The 24867-nt window shown below is 38.1% G+C and overlaps 1 protein-coding gene across 2 annotated transcripts in view; it reads left to right on the top strand.

Annotated features, from left to right (window-relative positions):
- The window catches only part of PLD5 (phospholipase D family member 5), a 207167-nt gene that overhangs the window by 62614 nt on the left and 119686 nt on the right, over positions 1-24867 (top strand). For both annotated transcript variants that reach the window (XM_076334200.1, XM_076334201.1), the window contains exon 2: positions 22822-22958. In XM_076334200.1, coding sequence (XP_076190315.1) covers positions 22822-22958 — 137 coding nt within the window. The remainder of the gene's footprint in view (positions 1-22821; positions 22959-24867) is intronic.

The raw sequence follows: 24867 nt of genomic DNA, 5'->3' as shown, positions 1-24867 counted from the left end.
AATGGCCTTAAATTTTTAAAGATTTACGTAAAGGAGTGTCTCAGTCTCCCTCTTCTTCCTATGCCATGAATAAAATTTACTGAACATCCCAAAGGTTCAAATTCTTTTTCAAGTAATATATCTCCTTTGTAATGGTGACTAGATAAAGCTGGCAGATGAATGTTACTGTTCACTCTACAGTGATGTGCAAGAATAAAGACACCTTGAAAAAGTCCTTCAGAATAGATGCTCCAGTGAAAGTCTCCAGGATGGTGAGAGTTCAGGCTCATAAAAAGCCTAACTGGTTATCACACATACACACTCTGAAATTATGGTAAATGCAAAGTAGTTCAACTAAACATGCGATTTATTGCAATCCAGGGGCATACAAAAAGCGTGACTTCATTGATGTGTTTTAAGTTAAGTATCTACAGAATCAGATCATATGGTCGCTCTTTGCTTAAGACATTAGGACAGCTTACGTGGAATCACTCAGAAGTGACAACTCTGGGTCCCTAAGCATGAGCAGCTGAGACCCCTCTGTCACCAGTGAGAGCCCATGTGCAATGCAGTAACCTACTTGTGTCTGCAAGGCATGCCCCTAAAAATTGTGATCAGTGAGGTCATCCTTTGGTGCAGACTTTGAGGGATCAACAACTGCAGTAAAATTCTTTTCCTCCTCCTTCTCCAGGAATGTACTTGCCTTGCTGCGGGAGGTGTAGGCTGCTTTGTACAATGGGCACCGTTGGCCAGGGTACTATGTGGACAGGGGGCTCTGTTGGGTAACAAGGTCCAGCAGGAGCAGGGGCTCCCCATGGATGCTCTCTGGGCTGCCAGGGCCCATCCCACCACCCCAGCCAGGGAGGAGGGCAGCTGAGGGTGCAGCCCTGTTGCCAGATGTTGGGCCGCAAGTGGCCCTGGCTCAACGGTGCCCATGGCAGGGTAGGGCTCTGGGGAGCTGGAGGCCGGCGCTGCTGCAGCATCGCTGGGGCAGGGACTGATGTCCCTGGGAGCTGTCATGGCATCCTGGGCCATGGGCAGGTGGGGGGAGCCCCGGGATATGGGGCCTGGCCAGGACCTGTAAGGCCAGTGGGTGCCTTCAGAGCCCTGCTACCACCTGTGCTGTAGGGGTATTTCCTTAGTGCTGTGTGTACTGCCATCTCTTAGGTCCCTTGAAGCTGTTGAACTCAAAAGAAAATACAAGTGGTGGACATTCACTATTGGTATTTTGTCATATAAGTGAATGTTACTAATGTTGAGCAGGCACTGTGTCATACAACAGTAATACCCTGAAATGCAGTCCTGGAGTGTTTACCCAGCGTTGCTCTCCAGGAAAAGCGTACCAAGAACACGAAAGCAGCTGTACTGTTCAGGCTGAACATCCAGCCAGCCTGGTGTCCCATCTCTGACAGGAGCCTGGCAAAGAGGGAAGAAAATAGACCTGATCATTGTTATCTCCAGTTACTGGAGTTGGTATCTTTGTCTTTACTAGCTCCTAGGGCTGCTCTTCATTCATGAAGAAAACCCAAAGAAATCCATTTTCAAATCTATGTAAGCTTCTAGCATCTATGGTGTCCCACAGCAAAGGGTTCTACAGCTTAACAATGCCTTGTGTGGAAGAGTACCTTTCTCTGTTAATTTTGAACTTGCCAACATAATTAATTTAATGCCCTCTAATGTTTTTATTGGAAGACACAGTGAATAACTGTTTCTTAGTCATATTTTCCATGCCGCTTATGAATTTATAGTTCTGTCACATTCCTCCCTTGTCATATCTTTTTCCAAGCTGAAGACTACCAGTTTATTTAATCTTTCTTTATACAGAAACATTCTAGACTTTGATTGTCCTTTTTACCTTTTTCCATACCTCTTCCAGTTGTTCTGTGATTTTTTAAATGAGTGGATCAGAACTGCGTGTGGCTTTCAGGTTGTGGATATACAAATGTATAAAAATTCCCAATGTGAAGAAATTTTCTTTGGTGTTCTGTTCCCTTTCTAGTAATTCAGTTTGCCTCTGACCTCCAGACACCAAGCTGATGTTTCCATAAGGTTATGTATATATAACTATGATCTTGCTCATAGATGGTAATACTCAGTTTAAAAATAATTTTGAGGCAAATAAAGTTGGAAATGTCATGTGCACTTAAGGGCACTGTGTTATATGCAGCTATATAATTTTCTGGTACCATCGAGTCACTCGGCATCAGTACATCCTACTGCCATTTCTTGCCTTTGGTTGTCTTCTTTACTAATCTGTGACTAACTTTGTGTCATCAGCTAACTGTCTGCCCACTAGGATAAATTTTGTCACGTAACTAAGAAAATTAACAATGAAAGATTATTTGATAGTTTTTTTTAAAGAGAAAAGGGATATAGAAATGGTTCAGAACTCCCTGAATTAAAAAACTTTCTTCTTCCCTTAACAAACTCCCCAAATCTCCGTGCATTTTTTGGACTGAGATTAAGAATAGAAGTTGTAACGTTTGGAGGGGTTGGGGCCAGGAGGTTAAAACGAAAGAGGGAATTCCTCCGTGGTTCTGGTATGCTAAGTCTCTACGCTATCTATGTATATCCGCAATGTATTTTTTAACTAAGTCTATCTGAAATATTAATTAATAAAATTCAAATGTGATTGGTGGTTTAAGACGACTCTTATAGCAGAGGGGAGGACTCAGTGCAGCATTCAAAGAGGAGGTAAAACTCTCTGTACCTTCATAAACAAAGCCAGGGAAAAATACTTGAAGTAGAAGAAGGGAGGGGGGGTCCTCCTGGCAGTCAGCATGTAGTGTTTTAATATTGGAATGGTGTTTTGGAGCGAGGTGGCACAGTTGCATAGATTTTTATGTGGTGTTATAGGTGGAATAAACCATAATAAGAGCCATAGTAAGCTATTTGCTGTGGTCATGGGCTGGGACAAGCTGAGACTATTGAAAGTTTCTGAGCGCGTATTGAAAATGAAGACAGTCTGAAATGGTAGATGGAAACTGCTTCTGCTGCTCCTTCTGTTTTTGGCACCCTCCCATATTCTCAGGGGACTTTGATGTTGTTTTCTGACACTTCTGACAGCAGTCAAAAGATTTTTGTAGAACATACTGAAGCCTCCCTGGCTTTTTGAGTGAAGGTGTTGGGGCGTGCTACAAAGTCTAAATGCATCTTCGTTCTCCAGTGCAAAGATATCTTCTCAAACATGAGACAGGGAACTTGCTGAAACTGAGGGAGAATCTGTGAGTGGTAGCAAAAAGATAATATTATTGCAGAAGAAAAAGCAAAATATACTGCCACTGTTATATGAAAAGATTGTTTTTTATGCCTTAGGTATACCGGACACTTAGATGATAAAAGGGGGGAAAAAGATAAAAGGAATTTGAGCATAGGTTCATTACGGAAGGGGTTTCTGAATATCAGATGCACCATGACAGGATTTTTTTCTTCATCATGCTCCCTGCTCCAACATCAAGGCCACGGAGGGTGAGCACAAGTACTGTAGTTACTGTGACAGTGCTGGAGCACTCACCCTGGGTGGCGTTACGGATGCAAACATGACTCTTCAGGTCTTTTGCAAGACTTGCCTGTGAGTCAATGTATCATTTTCAGGGCAATTCAGCATCAAATATCAGTAATATTTTTGTGGTATTTGTTTTTTCACATTTCTAAAAGTAGATCTTTAAATTCCTCTGTCTTACCACTCTATTTGGTGAGCTCCAACTTTAGTCTTCCTTTTCTGTCTTCCTTCATCCCATAGACCTGCCTCATTCTAGTCCATAGAGCTCTCTTCCGTCAGAGAGGCTAAAAAAGGCAGTTTAGATCCTGTAATATTACGTTAACAGAACTATATTCCTGATTTTTCTGGCTGGAGAGAAATAATAAAGATTTTAAAAAAAATTTCGTAGCAGCACTGGCTGTAACAGACAGCTCATTATCTGCCGACTCAGTTTTAATCACCTTGTACAGTATGCCAAGATTGCTGTTGAGAAAAGTGGCCTTAAACAACTTCTGCAGCCTCATTAGCCTCAGCTGCCTTTGGAATGCCATCATCTAGTGAGCATTAATTCATTTTTATGGCATTGGTGTTGCCCTGTCATCCTTCCAGCTCTTAGAATAATGATGGGGCAGGGCCATTCCCTTCCCTTGTCTTGCCCCAGCAGAGTGGCCTAGTTTGCCTACGCGTTAGGTTCGCTCCTTGAAGTAGCTCTGCTAGCTTTATGGCAGCCCAGCTGAAGGATGACAGCATAGAGGCTGGAGAGGAGAGGAGACAGGGCTTGCTTTTCAAAAAGGATACCATCCAAACCATTAGTTACAACATTTTAAACAACTGTTAGATCACATGCTGTGTTCTGCCCGCTGCTTATCTAAGGTAAAATAAGTGGAAGATGACAGCAAAATTTTTCAAACTGCTTTTTGGTTTTGCTTTTTTTTTTTTTAACCTTCAGATAATTTCTTCTTTCTCCCAAACTTGTTGTAGATCTTCATTTCAGTCAAGAAGTTTGCTTGGGTACTTTCTTTCAGCTTTCTATGGGAAGAGTTGTGAAAATTATTGCATTGAGCTGAAAAACTTGAGATGCTTTTTCTCAAATAATCATTTACAGTCTCTGAGCCCATTCTTATGTAGTAAAGAGATAAATTGCCAAAGTTGCCATCTACAAAGTAATTTGCACAGCTACAAAACATCAGAAAGCGAATATATTAATTTCCGCAGATATAGCAAATAGATTCAATGTCCTTGGAGGGATCTCTGGATAAGCGCAAGCATACATATTGAATTTATAAATTGCTAGGTAATTTCCTTCAGTTTGAACTATCGTGGCTTAGATGGAAACTAATAATTTTTCCCCTCATGTTTAAAAACATAGTTTCTATGCTTCTCAGGCAAAGCTGTTGATTTTTATAATAATTTTTTGTGAAGTATCTGAGTTTATTACAAAAGTATTAATATGTAGTTGAGATAGCAAGCTCAGTTAGTTTCCAGTATACCCATTGGTTTTTTTAATGTAAGAACTAAATGGAAAGCCATGCAAGAAACAGATATATCAGAATGACATGTTTTTAAATATTTTCATCTTTGCTAAATAACTTTATAGAGGTTGTCAGCCGTGGAGGAGCTAAGAAGAACAAGGGTCAAATTCTGTTCATGTTTATATTACTGCAAATTTTGAAGAAAGTCAATGAACTTAGTAAGGCTATTTTAGCAGTATATATATGATAATAGAACACAGTTGTAAACAAAAAAAGAAGTTACTGTCATGCTTTTTATTGTTCAGGTTGTTCACTTTTTCTCAGTAAAAAGCTTAGCAGCTGAGCACAAAGCTAATTTTTAGAAACAAATCCAGCCTTGCAGTCCTAGCAGACAAAGTGAGATGTCTTGCCATTTGGTGTGTCCCCTAGAGGAGCATAATTGTCATGAGGGACAAAATCTAGACCTGTTGCATGTTGTGGAAGGGGCTTTAAAGAAGGGCACAGAAAAAAGGGACAAAAAAAATTATAAATCTGTCAAAAAGTCTTAGCAACAAAGGAAAATCAAAATGCCATGTCTTCTTGGTAGAATGTAATAGGGTAATATGTGAATATTTAATAAGGTGCCAGATGCTTTGAATCATCTCTTAAACTTTGATCAAGACTTTTGTATTCAAAGTATAAATCAAGCTGATAACTTTACACCATATCTGATGTATGGATAGTGTTTCTTTATATATTTAGTGTAATCTCAAAATGAGATCAAGAGGTTTGTCTAGCAGAGAATCACGTTAAACAGAAGTGCTTGAGCTATGAGGTTGCTGTCTGGCTGTACATTCTGAACATGGCAAAATGAACGTGGTAGATTATATCCGCAGTTTTATGTCCTTGGCAAAATCTGAATTTGAGCTCAGTGAAGTGGATGAGTTTTGGCTTAGGCACATATATAATTATGCCTTTAGGTCCATAGGGAACTGGAGTTTTCATAGCCAGACAGAATGAACTGAGGAAAAGGCAAAGGTTTTAAACAATGAAGTGTGTATTGTCCCTGAAAAAGGTTGTTTTGAATGAGTAACTTTTATGTCATTATAGTCTGCGTTTTAATGCCCCTTGAAAGAAAAAGGCTACAGTTTTATGATTTGAAAGAAATTTATCACATTTCTATTCAAAATGGTTTTTTGGCTTTTGCAATATAAAAACAATTGCATATGCTTTTTGAAGATTGAGTTAAGCCTTGCTCCTTTTAAAGACAGTGGCAAAATTGCTATTATACACAGAGACTTGTTCAAAGCCAATAGCAAATTCAATAACAGAAGAAGGGTGGGGAGTAGAGAAAGGCAGGAGCAGATGGGAAGTTTGCCATCAGTATGAAAATGGGGAACGTGAGAAATGGCATAGATGATCATGGCTCGTACCGTGACTTAAATCTGCATTGGGAGGGTGCTAACAAGCTTGGTGGCTCTTTAGTGGATAAGGATAGCGTTTCAGCGCAACCCTCTCTCCAGTAACTCCTTACTAAACAGTAACAAGTGTGGCTCATTTGGTAAGCTTACTGCAAAGCATTTGTCATTTTTAATGCTATAACATCTTGGTGCGTTCATGGATATTTAGGTCTATAATGCGTGCATACGCACGTCTTGAGCTCAAAGCTGCTATGAAATGTTGTCCTTTGCTATATATTGAGAATACATATTCCGAACATCTCTGCTGTACAGTTGGAGAGTTAGGTTAGAGTAGGGTCTGTGCATCTTTCCCATCTCTCTCCACTATAGGAAAAGGTAACTTTGACCCTGGATCGTTAAACTCTCTCTCTCTGTGAAATTTTGTAGGGTGTAGTCTGGACAGTACTGATGACCTACAAAAATTATGATAGATGATCTGTAGCTGACCCACTGAACTGTATTAAATAGTACTGTTTACTTCACTTTTATTGCAATTGTGATTTGTTGATAAATAGTTGTGGTTTTCTATTACAGCTCTTGAGGTCTAGCAGTATTTCAGTGACTCAGAAAGTTTGGGAACTACTATTTTATGCTTTTAATATACAACGGCATTTTCCCAGAAATAAGCTTTGTAGGACATATATGTGTATATGTGCATATTTCTTACAAATGCCAGCAAAGATATCTATTAATTTGCTTGGCTACCATTAATTCATTCAGTGCATGTCAATCAAGAAAATGAAACTTCTTTTAGTTTGTGGAGCAATGCTTTCTGTAACTGTTTTTGTGGAAATCTCTTAATAGATTAATATGGGAATAAATACCTGCAATTTAAAAATAAAATCTATGTAAACAGGGACATGGAGCATCAATCAGCTGATAGTAAGAGCACATACACAGCCATTCGTATAGCTTCTGCAGTAAGTCTGTCTTGTCTTGTTCTGATATTGTATATTATCTCAGAAAGAATCAAAATAGTTTGTTTTGAATGCACTCTGGAAGAAGCACGTACATAGTGTATCTATACCACTGGACATTTTATTAATTTTCTTTATAAATGGCTAGGTAACTAAGAAAAGCAAGCCTGTTGCCAGTAGGCTTACATTTCCTATACAGACGGAATCTGTAAGTTAACAATTGTGAGCACCATTGTTGTCTCAACAAGTACGTACAGGGACATGTGGTGACACAGTGTAATCTGGAAATATTATCAACCTATATTATCTGAGTTTGTTATTTGTGAGTAATAGAGTATCCATGTGCATTGCTTAAAATTATACTTGTTATACATTCAGAAAGCAAAAGTGTACCTAATTTTACTTGAATTTCATTTATTGTTTTACCAGAATACACAATAAACACTGTACTGTTTTTTTATTCATGTGAAATACATTTCAGCCTTAGCAATGCATACAAAAATTATTTAGACTCTAAGCTTGTTTTTGTAAGTGCAGGTTGCATGTGTTTTACAGCTATTGCTTTCAGGAGAAGACTTAAAAAGCAAATTAATATAATATGATAGTGTAAGCTCTACATATCTCAAATTACTCCCGAAATGCTAGCAATTATTTAGCATTTTGCTACTTTCTGAGAAATGAGCAAACTTCCATATTTTGAGACCCCTGGAACCTTATTATGTGAAAATTTCTGACAATGTGGCAGATGAAATGCAGACGTCTGTGTGAATTTTATAGAACTTAACAAAATGGCTACTTTTTTGAGAGAGAGCATCTAATAAATTATTGTTATTTTTATAATTGGGCATGAGACTGTCATCCTGAGACTGAGATTTCCCAGATAAATATCTCTACCTTCCTCTAGATGCTTTTGCTGTGTTACGGTCTTGATGTTTAACTGATAACTTAAGCTGCACTTTATTTTGCAGTTTAGAAAGGGCTTGTAAGGTTTTTGGGCACAGGTTTGTGCTCACAATCAATTTTCCTCAGTTGACAGTCTGCCGTAAGAGGCTTTTATTCCAAATAATTTAGTTTCTTTTCCTCCTAAGAGAGTATTCCCAATGAAGTTTGTTGTCAAAAAAGAAAAGGGGGGGGGGAAAGGCCCCAGAAAATTATTGGACTTCACAGTAGGATGAAAGGTGATAATGTTTAGAGGCACTGTTTGGCATGCAGTTACTCTGTCCTGGAACTTTCTCTGATACATCATCACTTCTGTTGGTGAGGTGCAATACACCTCCTCTCCTTTCAGGAACACTGAAACATCAGTGAGGGATGTGTGCCTCCACCCTGTCAAATTGCTGTGTGGCTATTTTGTATTCAAGGTTCGGCTGCACCTCTCTTTTTTTTTTTTTTTTTTTTTTTTTTACTTTGTTGGGATTCTCTGCTACAGAACTGAGAATGAGAAGCCAGAACTTCACAGTAGCTTCATTCCATGTTTTATTTTACAGAATGATTAAAATTCCAAATTGGCAATTATTAAAAAAAAATCTGTAGTGATTACCTAATTCAAAACAATAATAAAACTAGACACAAACTCGGGTAGGCCAGAACACTTGATGGTTTTCATAGGAACAGCTAGGTACCTGTATGGATATTTTTATTTTTTTAACCATAACAGTCATATATTGGATATCATATTTAATCTTTAGGACTGTTTTCCTCTTAAACTGAGACTTTTGTGGTCAAGGCTGTGTGTGCAAATATGTATATTCATGTGCATGCATCTTTTTCCTTCTCAATAACTTCTAAATCCATTGATTGACTTAAATGATATGTAATAGAAAGGTGGAGGTCTTCAAGAGATTTTCAAGTCAGGTGTCATGAAAATTGACGATGGGTTGAGGGAAAGACCAGATTCTCTGCCACCTAGTAAAGTGAAATGTTTTACATAACTGGGCTCTGGATTTTCAATGACTTAGATGCAAAAATCAAAGACAAAATAAAAAATACAGGAAGCCAAGCTAACGTGGGTTTTTTAATGTATGTTCAGTCAGTTATGAAGTTGATAGATTATCCTTGTGTATAACGTTGTGGAAATTATCATTTTAAAAAACTAATTTATTTCTCATATAAACAGTGTAAGAAAACCAAAATAAATATTTTTACTAGATAATAGAGCAATAGACAATGAGCCCAATTCAGTAGAATAATACTATAATGTATTATTAGACTAAGAAAAGAGTAGGACAAAGCCTTTTCCACAAAGGTAACAAATGAGAAAAACAAGGCAGAGAAACAAACACCTTCATATCCCAACATACCAGAGAGTCTGACCTTATTAATATGGAGATAAGGCAGCACAGGAAGGGCTAAGGGGGGAGCATTGCTGGTGGTGGAAGAGGTATCCGGTAATTCCAGTGAGAGGTGAAAAGTTAGAGTAGTTCTGCACTCTGCTGGTGTAGGAACACAGTTGCATCACCCTCTAGAAAGCGAACCTCTCTGACCCTACCAAAACGGGATCCCACTGGTGCTGATTTTTCTGTCCTCCCCTCAAGATACCTGTTATCTTCTACTGGTTTTGAAACCTGGTGTCCTTTCTGTGGACTTTTCTCGGCACTGTATGAAGAGGGAAACATGTAAGATGGCAGAATAGAGTGGGGGCTTGTTAGTGGGAGTGAGACCATGATAATGATTAATTATTTTGCTGTTTTGTGGAGCAGGGAAGGAGGAAAGGGTGAATATAGTTTGAACAGTGGAAGAAGAGGACATCCAGGAACAATTTACTTTGGCGAGTTTACTTGATGCTCTTCCCTTTATCTCCTCCACGCATAATGGTGTGTCTCAACTCCACTAGGGGTAGGAAACTTCCTACGAGTTATACTGAGAACACTAAGAGATCTCCTACAGAAAGAGATTATCGTAGAGGGAAGTAGAAGATTGGAGGTCTTAAAGGCCCGTTGCTGTTTGTTTCTTGACTTTTTTTTCTCTTGGTGCTCTTTATTTTTTTGTTTGCTTGTTATATATTCATGTGTGCTTACAAATTTATTCTCATTGTAAATATTCAAATCTTTGTTTTTCTGCTGTGATTCAGGGAAAGCCTTTCTGACCAAATATTTTTGAATCAATAAGACTTATTATTAACAATTATTATAAATAGCTAGCACCAGACATTCCAGTCACTGAAAACTTTGAGGAATTGATTTTTTCCTTACCTAAATCATTCCTACTTTGCTAGGAAGAGCTTTCATTTAAAAAAAACAAAAAACAAAAAAACACACCCCCCACCCCCAACCAAAAACCAGAAGAACTGGAATGTCCCTCTTGGACAGAGAAAAGTGAGAAAAGCTGAGTCCCTGGGGCCCTGCCAAGGAGGGGCAGCTGCCTTTGTGGGATACATGTGAAAGTGGGTACTTCCAGCCTGGCTTTCTTCATATTGGAGCTTTGCATGCAGAGTAGGGGATGGTGCTGCTCTTGGTGACATCCCACTCTTCAGTCCTCTCTGTTCACCGTAAAAAGTGTTATTTGGAATCATAGACAAGTGTCAGATGCCAAGGAGGGAGATTTTTGTCTCTCATTCCTTTTCTGCAGAAATTCAGGGATCTTGACATAGAGAGTTTCTTCAAAGCATTGGGCAGGCAAGGAATGATCTGGGCCAAATATCTTTGTTTCCTATTTCCAAAAATGGTAGTAGGGATCAGTTTTGTGTATATAATTTTGAGTTCCCGGAAGCCAAAGTCAATACAGCAGTCCCATCTTTACTCATGTTACATATTTTCCAGCCACTAAAGGAATTATCCATCAAGTAGAATTACTTAAGATATAAAAGTTACAAATACTGTCATTTAATTCAAATACAGAATTTTATAGGATAAAAAACATGGTAACTAAATTACCTCTGAAGTCTGTCATAAGAAAGAAGGCATAGATCAGATACACTTAATCACTATAATTAACTAGTTTACTTTTAGCTCTCTGATTAGCTGTGGATCATAAGCCTCTCTATTTTCCTTTATCTCTCTTTAAACTAGAATATAATTCCTATTGTGAATGTCACATTGGTTGTGTTCTCTGTGACAGTAGAATTAACTTGCTTGGCCGAGTGGGAAATCTATTATTTCAACATGTATTCACAGTGTAGTTAGAAATTCAGAATGAGCTAAAAATAAATGCTTCCCATATGAGATAATTTCATTTCATGAACTTGTGTCAATTTATAATAGTGTTAATAAAACTTATTCCTTAAGTGTGTCTCATCAGAATGAGTAAAAGCAAACTCTAAAAAAACCCCCCAAAACCCAAAAAAACCCCACCTCATTTGAAATCTTCTTAATTTACTTTTTACACTTTATGAAAGGGAAACTGGCAATTCATCTAACAAACTAAGTTAAGTACCTCTGGGTTCAGTTGCACCACCTGCCTTTGATGGTAGAATGATTGCTTTAACGGGACTTAATGTGATGTTGCTGTAATTGATGCACTCTTCATGCACTCTTAGCCTGTCCCAATCGCAGGATGGCATGCTCAAACCTCAGTGGAAAAAGTTTAAGGTAATATATTTTACCTTGTTAATTTGGCTAAGAAAACACATGCTCCAGGCAGACTGGTGAGTTTGTTGTGGTGCAGAACTGCACTTGAGCTCAAATTTGTGTCTTAACAGCCTCCCTGATGGCATTTATGTGCCAGTAGCCACATTTCTTCTTTATAAGTCTTTTTTTTTTTTTTTTTTGTCTTGTCTCTTTTTGAAAGAATCTTATAAAAAACAATGCAAGGCTGTGTGCAAGAAGCTTGAGCTAACTGTACATATCATCATTTAATATGCCAAAAATGACTTATGCAAACACTGGAAAAAAAAATTTTTCATGACTTTTAAATTTCATTTAGTTTATCTTAAAGCCTTATTATCAGTATTAGATAAAACACTTTCTTGAAAGAAATGTGATTTTTGTAGTTGATGCTGTGTTTTAGGTTACTTAACCTAAGTAAGAGGTTATGACTGAGTATGTCACTAGTATTTTTTTTTTTTCCACAGTTACTAAAGTACGAAAATAAATTATAGTTACTTGTAAACATAACAGAGGCATTACCATTTGTAAATTAGAGCTCACAAGTATCAAATCAGTGTATTCATCTGTATATAGTCTGGTCTGCCTTCACAAATAAACATATATAACTGAATCTAACATGCTACTAATTTTTCCTTGTGATTTAGGAACAGACTTGTGTTGGCTGTTAACAGTCATTATTATATATATGGGGTGCCTGTTCATGTGTGTAAATATACATATTTAAGAATATACACGCACATGCAAAAATTGAACATTTAATAACTGTCCTTGTACCAGAATCTACATTCTAAACGCTCTCTGATTTCAGGGAACACGGCACAGATATGGGTAAGACCCACAAAGACGTTTAGGTGCTTTTTGGATACCAAAGTGATATGGAATGATCTGTCATGGACATACTTAACACTGACATTGTTAGGCTTACTGTATTTTCTCTTAAAAGGCCCTTTGCACATAAAAGTTTGTTTATTGTGTGCACGCAAAATAGCTGCTCAACATTTTGCTGATCCCCTCTGTCAGGCAGCCTCAAATTCTTTGATGTTGCAATGCTAAATACCATAGTTAGCCAGAGCACACCCCGTCCTGTCCTCTGACCCCAAATGCTTCTTGTCCTGGATTTAGACTGTTAAAGTGTTCTGAATTGCTGGATGTTACCGTCTCAACAGATTGTCCTTAGGCTGGAACATGCCTTAATAGCATGACAGGATTGATGTTAAAATTTAGAACCTTTATAGCTGTTATATTTTGCTCTTTTAGGAGCCTTACCTGAAGAGTTAAAGCTGTCCTATAGTTACCGCAGTCCTGCCTCGTTTGGGGCAGAATTGTGCTGCCAGAGCAACGTGTGTTAGACTGATCGAGTGGAATTGGGGATGGAATCACTGGAGTCATTGCAGCCAAATTGATACTTCAGTGCTCCAGCTCATTTTGGTGTTCAAAGATGACCAAATAAAACCTGAAATATGTGTTAGGCCTGTTAAATGCATGACTTCAAGTACTTAAAAAGTGGAATGTCCTTCCTTTCCTGGAGAGTTGTTTAAAATTAGTCTAAAACATCTTAGGGGGAAAGTTTTGAGCATGTTTCACCAGCAACTAATAAGAAAAGTGTAATTTTCCCCTTCTTTATAATTTAAAATGTTCCATTTCACTTTATAATAAACATGATTAATCTTTAGATTAGAAGTTGAAAGTGTACAATGAACAGTTCATTCCAGAAGAGATTTAAGAAATTCATGGGTCAGTGTTAGTTGAAAAATGTTATTATGATAAATGCAAACAAAGTGTGGAAAAGATAGTAGTAATGTAGACTATTTATTTTTTGTTCTGTTGATTAAGAAAATGAGAATTGCTGGCTAGAGGCAGATGCAATATGGCAAGTTACTGCAGTTTCTTGTTCAGCATCTGCTGAAGATTGTGATTTGTAGAGGTTCTGGTATTTCAGTCTGGTTTTCCATTAGGAGTTAAGACTATCAACATCAAATTTAAACAAGGTGTGGAGAGAAGGAGGGCTACTAGTTGGAGCTTTCTAACTGCTTGGCCTGCTATGCTGTAGACTCCAGAGTGATACATAAAGGGTGTAAAATTGCAAAGAACATTTTCTGCTAGCAATCAGACAATCACAGCGCCTGCTGATACCTGGACTTGTAGACTATAGGCCAGTCTTTGTATCATCTGCTAGATCCCCCCAGCCAGCTGTCCTCCGATGATCATAACTGATTTTAAATGGAGTATTCTGCCATATACTAAATAGCTTGCATCTTGATGTATGTATGTATGTATTTCATTCTTTCTCAAAATTCTGCCTTATAGGATCCAGCTCTTGATGGGAAATAGTAGACCTTTAAACGTTTGTTTGCTCAGTGATTATTTGCTGTGTTTCACCTGATTTCTGAAAAGGGCTGAGTTCAGTTTTTAATTATATTTGTGAACTAAAGTTGTACATAGAAGGTCTCTTATCTGTACATAAAAGATCTAATATATAAAGTTAAGCACTTTATGTGGATACATGTTAGTAACACTCTTTAGTTGCAGTGTTCTAGTTTGTAGACTCTCAAGTGCTAATCTGAATTTTTTTACCTTTTTTCTTATATCTTTTTGTGTCTTTTCAATTTTATATTTGTTTCCAGTCCTCAGTTTTTCTTTCTACCTCTTGCTTCTATCTTTTATAGTTTCTTTTTCCTTCATTCTTTCTTACCTTTCTGCTTCCTTCCCCCCCTTTTTTTTTTCCAACTCTTCCTTTGTGAACCATAGACTTTTGTGTTGGGTTTTTTTTCCCCATATTGGACATAATTCCCTCCCCCCCAGCTTCGCATTTATTTCTTCTCTCCACCCTTCCCTTCAGTGTACTTTATGACCTACCTTTCTTTGGTCACTCCAAAATGTTAATCCAATACTGTTGCCATCAGTTCTGGCATTTGGGTTTGGTTTCTTGTTTGGTTTGGTTTTTCTAAAGGTACTTTGTCTTTTATTATATGGTGGAGTGCTGATCCAAAAAGAAATCGGTTATAGCTTTCTCTAGCACAGCAATTTTTACTTGCAAAATTCATGGTGGAGTAATGGGTCTAATGCTAGCAGTGGTAAGAGTCCTTACGTAGCAGCTCCAGGTTTAAAGATGTGTAAAGAGATATCAGGATATAGAAATCCTATTTACAGTGGGTTTTACTAATGAAGTATTGATAGTATTCTGAATTGGTTGTTCAGGCCAGGTTCAGATTGTTCCATACTCCCCCCCCCCCCCCCCCCCCCTTTGCAGGAGACACTGGATTTGAGTAGACTGTTGTTTTTAGGGTAGACAATGGCCTTTTTTTGGCATTGCCAAACTATAATACTGTCTTATATATTGACTCAGTCTTCAGCATAATATCATGTTGAGAAGTCAGGGCCCAATTTCGGGAAAATGGCACACGAATGCTTAAATGTATTCAGGCTTTTCAGTCCTTCTCTTATGCCAATTCTGGTCAACAAAATGCATTAGAGGTTAGTTGGTCATGTGCTGGAAACCCTTTTTTCTTACAGAGCTCGTATTCTGAATGTTAATAGCTTTCTGTAATACAGCACTTTGTGTGGAGGAAGTTCAGCTAAGTAACCCCTAAAGGCTTGGATTTCTTCCAAAGTAGCTTATTGGTTTTCTATTTATAGTAACGTGTCTGTCCATGTGCTATATGCCTGACCTGTTGGATCAAATGTTTGTTCAGTGAGCAGTGAAACCAGCGCAGCTGCTTCGCTGTGGGTACGTGCTCAGGGCCCTCAACCCCTCTGTATACCACTGCGGCAGTGATTCCTCCCATCCCTGTCTCCAGGGGAGAGGCTGCATGGTGCTGAGCTGTGCGTGCGCGGGAAGGCAAAACTTGGACCCTCTTTCCCTCGGTAGAGGCACTAATTTGGGTCTTTCTCAGCCAAGTCTACCTACATACTGGATTTTGTAAAACGTCTGAGACAATTACATTTCTGTAAATCTTTCTTTCAAATACAGATTCAAAAGAAACTGGGCAGACAGGGACTGCTGGGCAGACAGTGTGACTTCATATGCCTTGTTTGCTTGGAAAACACTGAAATTAAAGAATGTTGTTTGGAGAATTAACTCTTGATTCTCTTCTTTCTGTGGTAATTATAGGACTAGATGTTTATTGTTGATTTGCCTCGAAACTGTCTCTATGCAGTCCTGCAATGTGAACAAAATATGCCAACTTGAAGTAGAGGCTGAGGATTACTTTTGCCTTGTATGCAGTACAGACATTATACCAGGATATAGAGATGTAAGTCAACACAACAGCGTGGCACGATTGATTCATGTTCAGGTTGTACTCTGCTATAATTTGTGGGTCCTTCTGTGGAAAAAGGAAACTATTTAAGAGTGTAGAAAATATATTCTACTGCTCGGACCCGTGGCATATCTAGTCCTGTACTCTGTGTCTAACAGTGGCGACAGCATGTCTCCCTTCATCTCTATTAGAGGGCACACCCCGCCTGGTTTCTCTAGCATCTGCTCTGGACATGTTTTTGAAGGCTTTGTCTAATCTCTTTTTAAACCTGCTGCTGCTGTTTGCTTTCACAGCCTCCTGTGGCAACAAATTCCAGATGCTCAATATCCACTTCATAAAAAGAGTACTTTATCTTTTTGAAACTTAACTCCTACAAGTTTCAATAAACATCCCCTATTTCTGGTATTGTGATACTTGGTGAATAATAATTTTGCCTTAACTATACGTGATGCTCTTGTGATGATTTTGTACCCCTTGGTCATATTTCTTCTCCTCTTCAAACTATGGACCCCTACCCTTTTTTGGTCTGTCTTCCTAAAGCATCTGCTCCAACCTCTAAATCATTTTGATTATCCTTTTTCCTAATGGTTTCTCAGTTCCTGTATCTGTGCAACTGATTGCTCCTACCTGCTGGTAGCTCTTTTCTCTTCCTTAATTGAATTTTAACCTATTTTTCTCAACACACCCCCTAAGTTGTCAAGAACATTTTGAAATTTTAATCTAGTCTTCCAGCATGCTTTCAATTTGCGCTGCTTTTGTTTTGAGTGAAAACTTAAGAAGCACATTTCATTTCTAGTCCATAATTTATATTGTTAATGAAGACATGAACAAAAACAGATATGGAGCAGAATCCTCTGAATCCCTTCTAAAATGTCCTCCCATTTTTTCAATAAGCATGATATTCCATGCTTATTCCGCTTTACACCTCTCCTATAATAATCTGGACGTAGTTTCTGTAGTTTGTAAGAAAGTTTTTAAAGATCAAAGTATATGCTATTTTCAGCTTCTCCAGCAGGATAACAGGGCTCGACTAGGAAAGATGGAAATCAAAATTGATTGATGTGACTTTTTCTTGACAAAATTTCTTATCTTCTAGGTGTTTACATATAATAGCTTCATTACTTACTTGTTCAAGTATTTTCTAGAGATTAAAGTTAAAATAACTAGTTTATTATTTCCCAACTTCTATTGCCTGCCCACCTTTTTTTCTTAAATATGGGTAACATTTTTGCTTTTTCTAGTCTTCTGATACTTCACTCATGCTTGTGAGTTTTCAGAGGTAAGTGCTAGAAGTTCTCTGTTAGCCTCAGCCAGTACCTTAAATATCCAAGGATGAAGCTCACTAGGCCCAGCCAATTTGAAAATATTTAACTTATCTTAGCACTTTTGGATCAGTTCCTTCCTATTTTTGTTTAATAGGAACTTAAGTGTTGATTGGTATTAATCATACTAGCTGGGAGATTTAAGGCTGCGATGAAGATTATTAGGGTATATGGATGCCAGATTAATGGAAAACAGTCTTTATAGTAATGTTTTTCTCTAATAAACACACATAATGATTTTAAGAACCAAGGTTAATCCAAGAATGATTGCTAATTCTTGAAGTCCAGTTCCTTGCTATCTTAGGCAAATGTACTGTAGCATGCCATAAAACCCCACTCACAAGCAGAATTTTAAGAGCTGTTGAACAGGTTACTAGTATTGAAGAGGAGTGCTTTTGTTCTCGCACTCGTGTTCAGACATGTTGCAGGGAAGAGCAGACTACTGATACGACAGAAGATGTGAAAACCCACCTCTTAGAGCCTCTGTGGTTCTGACAAGCAGATATGAACTCTGTAGTACTATGCTGTATAAATATTACCTCCTTTATTCTTTAAATAGGCATAAAAATAAAGCACTAGCTCAAAGCCATGACATGTTTTGTTGTTATGTGCTCAGTTTTCTCAGTAGATGCAGCATTGCGATTTCATGGCTTCTCTTTGGGGAGATAAGGACATTTTTGTACTGTGTTGAGGGAAAAGTAAATTCCTGATTAAATTTACTGTGTTACAGAGATACCTATTGTTTGTGAAGAAACTGGAAGCTTTATGGGCCACTGAAGTGTTCTTAACAGCTTTTGAGCAACGGGAGCGCAGTAAAGATGGAAGCCGTTTTCTTTCTTGCTCTCATTTTAAATTCTGCCTGGGTAGCATAGGCTCTGATGCAGCCTTAACTGACACAGACTATCCTTTTTCTTAATAATAAACAAACAGATGGGGTCCTTCTCAGATTAAAATCTAGTCTGAATAGTACTGTACTACATACCCATTGTGCGGCCTTTGCTCTTTTTCTCACTCTCTACCTAGGGGTATAACAGCATGAAAAATACCATGCTTTGTTTTAGTAAATGCAGTGTTTTGGTGGATTTGTTTTAATGTAGGTATTGTTTAAGCTAGATGAGGCAGGTGAAAGAAACGCATTTTGCTCATGAAATGGAAAATAGCAGCATTTTTTATAGTCCTTGTTCCTGCAGGAGTTTCTTTCTCAGTCTTCCATAAGCTCTGAATAAATCTTTCTCCCATGCAACAGAATTTCTGGGCTTACAGTAGACAGACCTCCACACTGTTAAGAGTGAAATCTCAGCCATGGTTGTCCTCTGACAGGTCCAGTCAAGCTAGTAGATGCTCTGGGCCCAGGCCTCTTAGCATCTCTAGCAGTCTTCAAATATGTAAGAAACTGCAGCAGGAAAGAACGAAATACTCTGTTCTCAGTTTTCAGCAAGTGTGGGAAGGAAAAAAAATATATTGCAGCATAAGAGACTTAAGTTAGGCATCAATAAGGTACTAATATGTGGGATGGGTTGCCTGAAGAGACTGTAGGATCTCTTTCAACTGGAGATTTTTAAGGAAAGGTTAGACAAATATCTGTTAGAAGTAACATTTGTATAAATTAACCATGTATATGGACAGATGGACTACATAAGCTTTAGACGTCCCTCCCAACCCTGTATTCTGTAATTAAGTGTTGAAAACTGAAAGCTTAAACACAGAGGGTTTTTAGGCATTTACTGAAGGAAGCAGGAGGATAGGTCTGATAAGCCCTGAGAGATCCCAGTTGCCAAGGGGATACACAACAGCGTAGCATCAAGCAAAAATTCTGCCCAAGCCCACTGATGCAAGAGTATGAAGAGCAAATCTAACAGATTCCTTCTAGCCTGTCTGTGGCGTGAGCTCTTTTATTTTGAATTCTTTCAAGAAGCCTGCTATTACTCGCACATGCACACACACAGGCATGCACAGGTGCTATAATAGAACAGTGACATGGTCTGTTCTAATCTGTTTTAATTAGAAAAAGCCTATTAGAAAATTGCCCGCAGTATGGCGTTAGTGCATGAAAATTAAGATTTATTACCATTGTTAATAGAAAGGCTCGGAAGACTTGTTTGGTGCCAGTAGCTATTTTTTATTCTTTTTCTAATATAAACATCAATTTGAATCTAAGCAATATTCAAATATTCATTTATAACGTAATATATAGATTACAAAGTAATCAAAGAATCACCTCGCAGCAGGAGTAATTTCAAGATGAACTGTAAAACCATTCAAAGTCCTCCTTATTAGCTGTAGAAATTTTTTTTAAATGGTCTTTACCTGACTCTTCAGTCCTGTGACTAAAAATGTAGGGTTAGGAGAATCGCAAACTTGGAATTTTTGCTTTGTTGTATTTAATATTTTGTGCTATCCTTCGTTCAAAGAAAAAATACTATTGTCAGTTTGATAAGATGGTTCTTTCTTTGTGTATGGATTTAAAAGGTCACCTACGCTATTTGTAACCATACTGTTAAGCTGGTACTTAAGAAAAAGTGAAATAACTAAACCATTATAATTGTCAAAGATAAATGCATATTATAAAGCATCTGTGTAAATAAGAGCAGTAAATTAGATTTGTGCCGTTCTGTCTTTATTTTAGTGCTGGTAGAATAGCAGTGGTCTTACTAGTGGTGCTAACTTTGTGCTGCTTATAGTGAGAAGCGGTCAGTCAAACTGCAGAGCTTGACAAGCTGTACACATGCAGAACTGAAAGAACAGGGATTTAAACTTTGTACAAATTTCAACTACAACACAGAAGTCAAGAAGCCTTGAATATGTTCCCCAAATTTATGTGGAATGGGAATTAAAGCTAGAATAGGAGGATCCATTCAGAATTATTTTGGCCTCCCCTTTCCATATTCCGTGAACATAACCACCTAGGAATTGCTACCATAAAATTTCCTGGTATTGAAGGAACTTAAGGCATCCTTTGCACCTGCCTTTTTTTTTTTTTTCCCCTTCTTTCCCCCCTCAATTGTGACACCATATAATTTTTGATACGCTGTAGGTTTTATATAGCTTTTGGCCTTTAAGTTTTAAGCTGGTTAAAAGGGTTTTTAGGGCTATTTTATGACTTATGACAAGCGTGATGGAGGTACTGTGGACTCCTTTTAATGAAATATCTCTTGCTGCCTCCATGTGTGCTGGCCCAGCCTTGAAGGCTACCGTGGTCCCTGCTGGTTCGGTGACTCTGCAACTCTCTGTAGTTGTTCTGCTGCTTGCATGGTGATGTAGCAGGAAGATGGGAGTTATTCCCTGCGGCAATGGCACGAAGTCATTTATACTGTGCGGTAGCTAGGATGCTTGGTGCTACAAATTTGTCCAAAATATGGACTCAGGACTGTTCCCAGTGAGTAGAATGGCTGCAGTTACCCTGTTTTGGGAGGATAAAGAACGCTAGTGTTGCGAGCTGTGCTGGGTCACATCGCCTGCTCTTAGGGGCTGGAGAACGAGCCCTGGCTCTGTTTGGCTCGCTGGTATAGGAGTAGCTTTGCTATCTTGCTGCCATGGTGATATGCTCAGCACTTGGAAGAAGCTGCATCAAACAGTTTCTGCAAATACACTTACAGAACTGTAAAAATCTGCATGAGACAATGGTCATCTTAGCAAGAGTGTGAGCCATCCTGATGAAGAAATGGCATAAAGCAGTGTCCCAGATCTGAATACCTCTTTATCTTTGGCACTTCTTAGTTTTTCTTGCCAGTAGTATGAGGCAATGTTTTAACATTTTTCTCTTAAGTCCTACCGTGCGTCTGACAGCAGCCTTAGTTCTGGACACCCAAATGCAGTCATTTCTGATTCTTTTTATACGTTGCCAAGATTATACCTAGCAGCGGGGGAAAAAAAAGGGCCAAATTTTATTTATTTCAGAAGTAGGCTTTGTAAATGCTTGAACAAGACTTTCTTATGCTGCATTCTTGTAAGATTTTAGGTAGCATGTTAGAAAACACAGATTTAAACATATATTTAAAATGTATAAAAGTGTCTAATATGCCTTATATTTAAAATACGCATATAACCTAAGCGGCATATTCCGTGTTACTGTTAGGTAAAAGGATACATTTCTCACTAAATTTCAGAAAAGTTGTTCCTGTTTGTCTGAAGAAGTTGTTTGCTTTGTTTCAGATTTTCACAGACTGAAATAAAATGCTTATATCTGATTTGTTCTGAAATGCAGGAGCTTGTTTCTTCTGGGATGTACACTGGTTTGGAAGTTTTGGAAGCTTATTTTAAAAGAAAAAAGTCAGGCCTTTTCTTTACACATACTGGAAAACATTACTCTGAATCTTATTACCTCTTAAATGAAATGTCAGGAACAATGGAAATACTATGAAGTTGGTTTTCAGCTGCAAACATGACGGCATGACGTTCCTTCCTTTCCCTTACACTTTTCCCGCTTTCCCATATACTTTCCCGCTTTCCCATATACTTTCCCACTTTCCCATTCCTTTATAAAGCTTTTTTTCTTTATGTGAAATTTTAATTACAGGGCAATAATGAAAATTAAGGAAATAACTATGGCAACAGAAGTTAGTCTTTTATATTTTTTTATATACGTGTGGTTTTGTGCAAATTTTCTTCAGTAGAAAAATACACATTTGAACATTTGGTTTCAGAATAAAATATACTTTACATTCATGCAGTTATGTAAATTGCATGTCAGGAGATTGTCTATAGGAGATTTACACAGTTGTATCTGATTTAGTACTGCAGGATTTCATATTGTAGAATAAGGTCATGCTATGCCATGTCTTAATATTTAATCTGAGATACGGAGGGCATTGCCCTCATATTGAGCAACAGTCTCCCATTGTTTCCTTGAACCCCATCTATCATCTGTGAATTTGTTTTCCTTATATAAGTACGGTGGGGCAAGGACTTGCCAAAGTGTCTCAGTTGCTGTGACAATCATAGTAAGTTACTTTGTGTAGCAATAAAAAAAATGACTTTGCTCTTCAGTGTTCTTGCAATGACATGTTTTATTTCAGCCAAACACAACAAAACTCTCAAGACTTTGAGTGTCATCCTAAGTGTGTACTTCATCTGTGAGGCGCAATCAGAAAATACGTAGTTAATGTAAGAATCACTATTTTAATGCATAATGCTTTCCTTGTGGTACAAGCAGAAAACAGTTTAAATTATTACTATTATTTGTGACATGAATTATTTAACAATGTGAGAGATTTAAAATACATCTCAAGGTGATACCTGAAGGACAGTTTTGAGAGTGTTTTCATCCTGAGGTGTGTTTCATTTTGACAGCTATGGCAGAAAGACCTTCAAAGAATTTTAGATCTTATGTAAAAGTTTTAGTCTCTCAGGTTATTGACTAGAATGTGCTCACGCCATTAAAACTTTTTTTTAATCTTAATCTCTTTCAGTCCCAGCAAAGATGCATTGTGATCTTTGCGCTGGTATGCTGCTTTGCAATTCTGGTTGCACTGATATTTTCGGCAGTGGATATTATGGGAGAAGATGAGGATGGACTCTCAGAAAAGAACTGTCAAAATAACTGTCGGTAAGAGGTAACAAACAAAACTTCTCTTTTGGGGTGGACAAGAACATATATGTGTTATATAATGGCATGTAGTAATTACCATAGTCCTGTGGTGTAATTGGGAAGAGTAGGTAACAGAGGAAGAAATGGTTTCTTGTTTTGAATTTCTGGTTTTGGAGGTTGGTTTGACAAAGTAAAGCACGCTTTTTGAAGTTATTTTTGGTGGTATGTTTTGAGCAAGACCCTTGTGTTGTTTCAGTTATTTTGTAATCCTGGGTCAAAGCCCATTAAATTTTGGTAAATGAGTACTGAGGTGGCTTACGTAGTTCCCAATTCTGTCACGTCTTTCTTTCACCAAGAGCTTTTTTTTTTCTTCAGGAAGGTCACTGGTCACCTTTGACCTAAGACTGCTATCCCTTTTATATAGGGGGACCTTTTATATATTCCTGTTTGTTGCACTGCCCTAATAGACACAGTGGCTTGCCTGGGAACTGTGAAGAAAATTAGTGATACGATCAGAAAGACTGGAGTATTGACTATGTTGGATTAAGATTTGCCTCAGACACCTGCCACGGTTGTGTATATTTTTTAACTTTAGATTTAAGTAGGTGATTAGATTTTTTGGGCCATTCATTTCCAGACTGTGAATTTCCTTTTGCTTCCCCTCACTGTCAGGTTCCTCCATGAATCTGTTCATCAGTGGTGACCAATGCTTTTCCTGCATGGTATTGTCCAAGGTCCTCTTCTGTCCACCAGTACAGCTGATTTAACAAATATTTGTAGACTTCATTCACAATTGTATTCTGCTTTTTTCAAGGCTTTAACTTGTCTGTAGAGCACCCTCTCCGATTCATTTTGTGGAAAACCAGTCATCCTTAAATAACTTCTCAGAAATCCATTCTAATCTGATCCAGGGAATTGCTGGAGTGGGAAGGGGCCTCTGGGCATTCTCCAGTCCATTCCCCTGCTCAGAGCAGGGTCATCTACAGCAGGTTGCTCAGGGACATGCACAGTTGGACTTTTCATGGCTCCAAGGGTGGACTCCACAGCTTTCCTGGGCAACCTGTTCCACTGTTTGTACAGAATCTACCCAGCTACCAATGGCTGGGTATACAGTGAGTTGGAGATAATCGATATTTATTTTTTAGAATAATCCAATGAAAAATTAATGTTTCTTTGAGAAACGTTATCATTTTCTCCTTATTTCTGCTATTCTTTGTTGATTTTGTGTGAAAACTCTTTGGGGACAGTGCCTTTCTATGCTGCATCTGTCACAGTGCAGTCAGCTGCAGTTCACAATCCAGCAAATTGGATTATGTTTTTGCAATTATACTGGATTTTTACAGTATTTTTTACATGCTGCTTAAAAAAAAAAGGGGGGGGGGAGAAGATTCTTTAAATTTGTAGTTCCTTTCAAATAGGACGTATCTGCAGCATCAGGTGGCTTTGTCCTGAAACCAACCATCCTTCTGGCACTTTTTTCCAGCATTGTTTCATTTTTGTAAAATGGCTTGGCCCTAATCTGTTCACTTTCTTGTACGCTTACAGTCCTGGGCAGCCTGCTAATATCTTGTCTGAATTTTCTGGAGTTCAGCTAGCTTTCATTTCCCCATCAGGGTCTTAGGTATTCTTCACTGTGAGTTGTTGCCTTCCAAAATTTTTAAAGATACTGCATGTGTCACCTCTACACCCACTATCTCCATGTGTGAATCTTGACAGAACTAGGTCAGATGAGGGGAAAGTCTTTCTGCTCATCGGGTTCAATGTGCCGCACACAACCTGAACACACGCAACTACTGCACCATGTTTTCCTCTTAGTTGTATCAGCTAATGGCTCCCATTTTGTTCTGGGTAGCTGCGCAGGCCTAGCCAAGGAAGAACTTAATCTTCTTCACTTTGTATTCTTCAAATAGAAAAAATATACGGAGTG

This window comes from Aptenodytes patagonicus, chromosome 3, assembly GCF_965638725.1.
Source record: "Aptenodytes patagonicus chromosome 3, bAptPat1.pri.cur, whole genome shotgun sequence".
NCBI lineage: Eukaryota > Metazoa > Chordata > Aves > Sphenisciformes > Spheniscidae > Aptenodytes > Aptenodytes patagonicus.
Note: the sequence above shows the minus strand (reverse complement) of the source record. Positions and strands in the feature narration are given on the sequence as shown.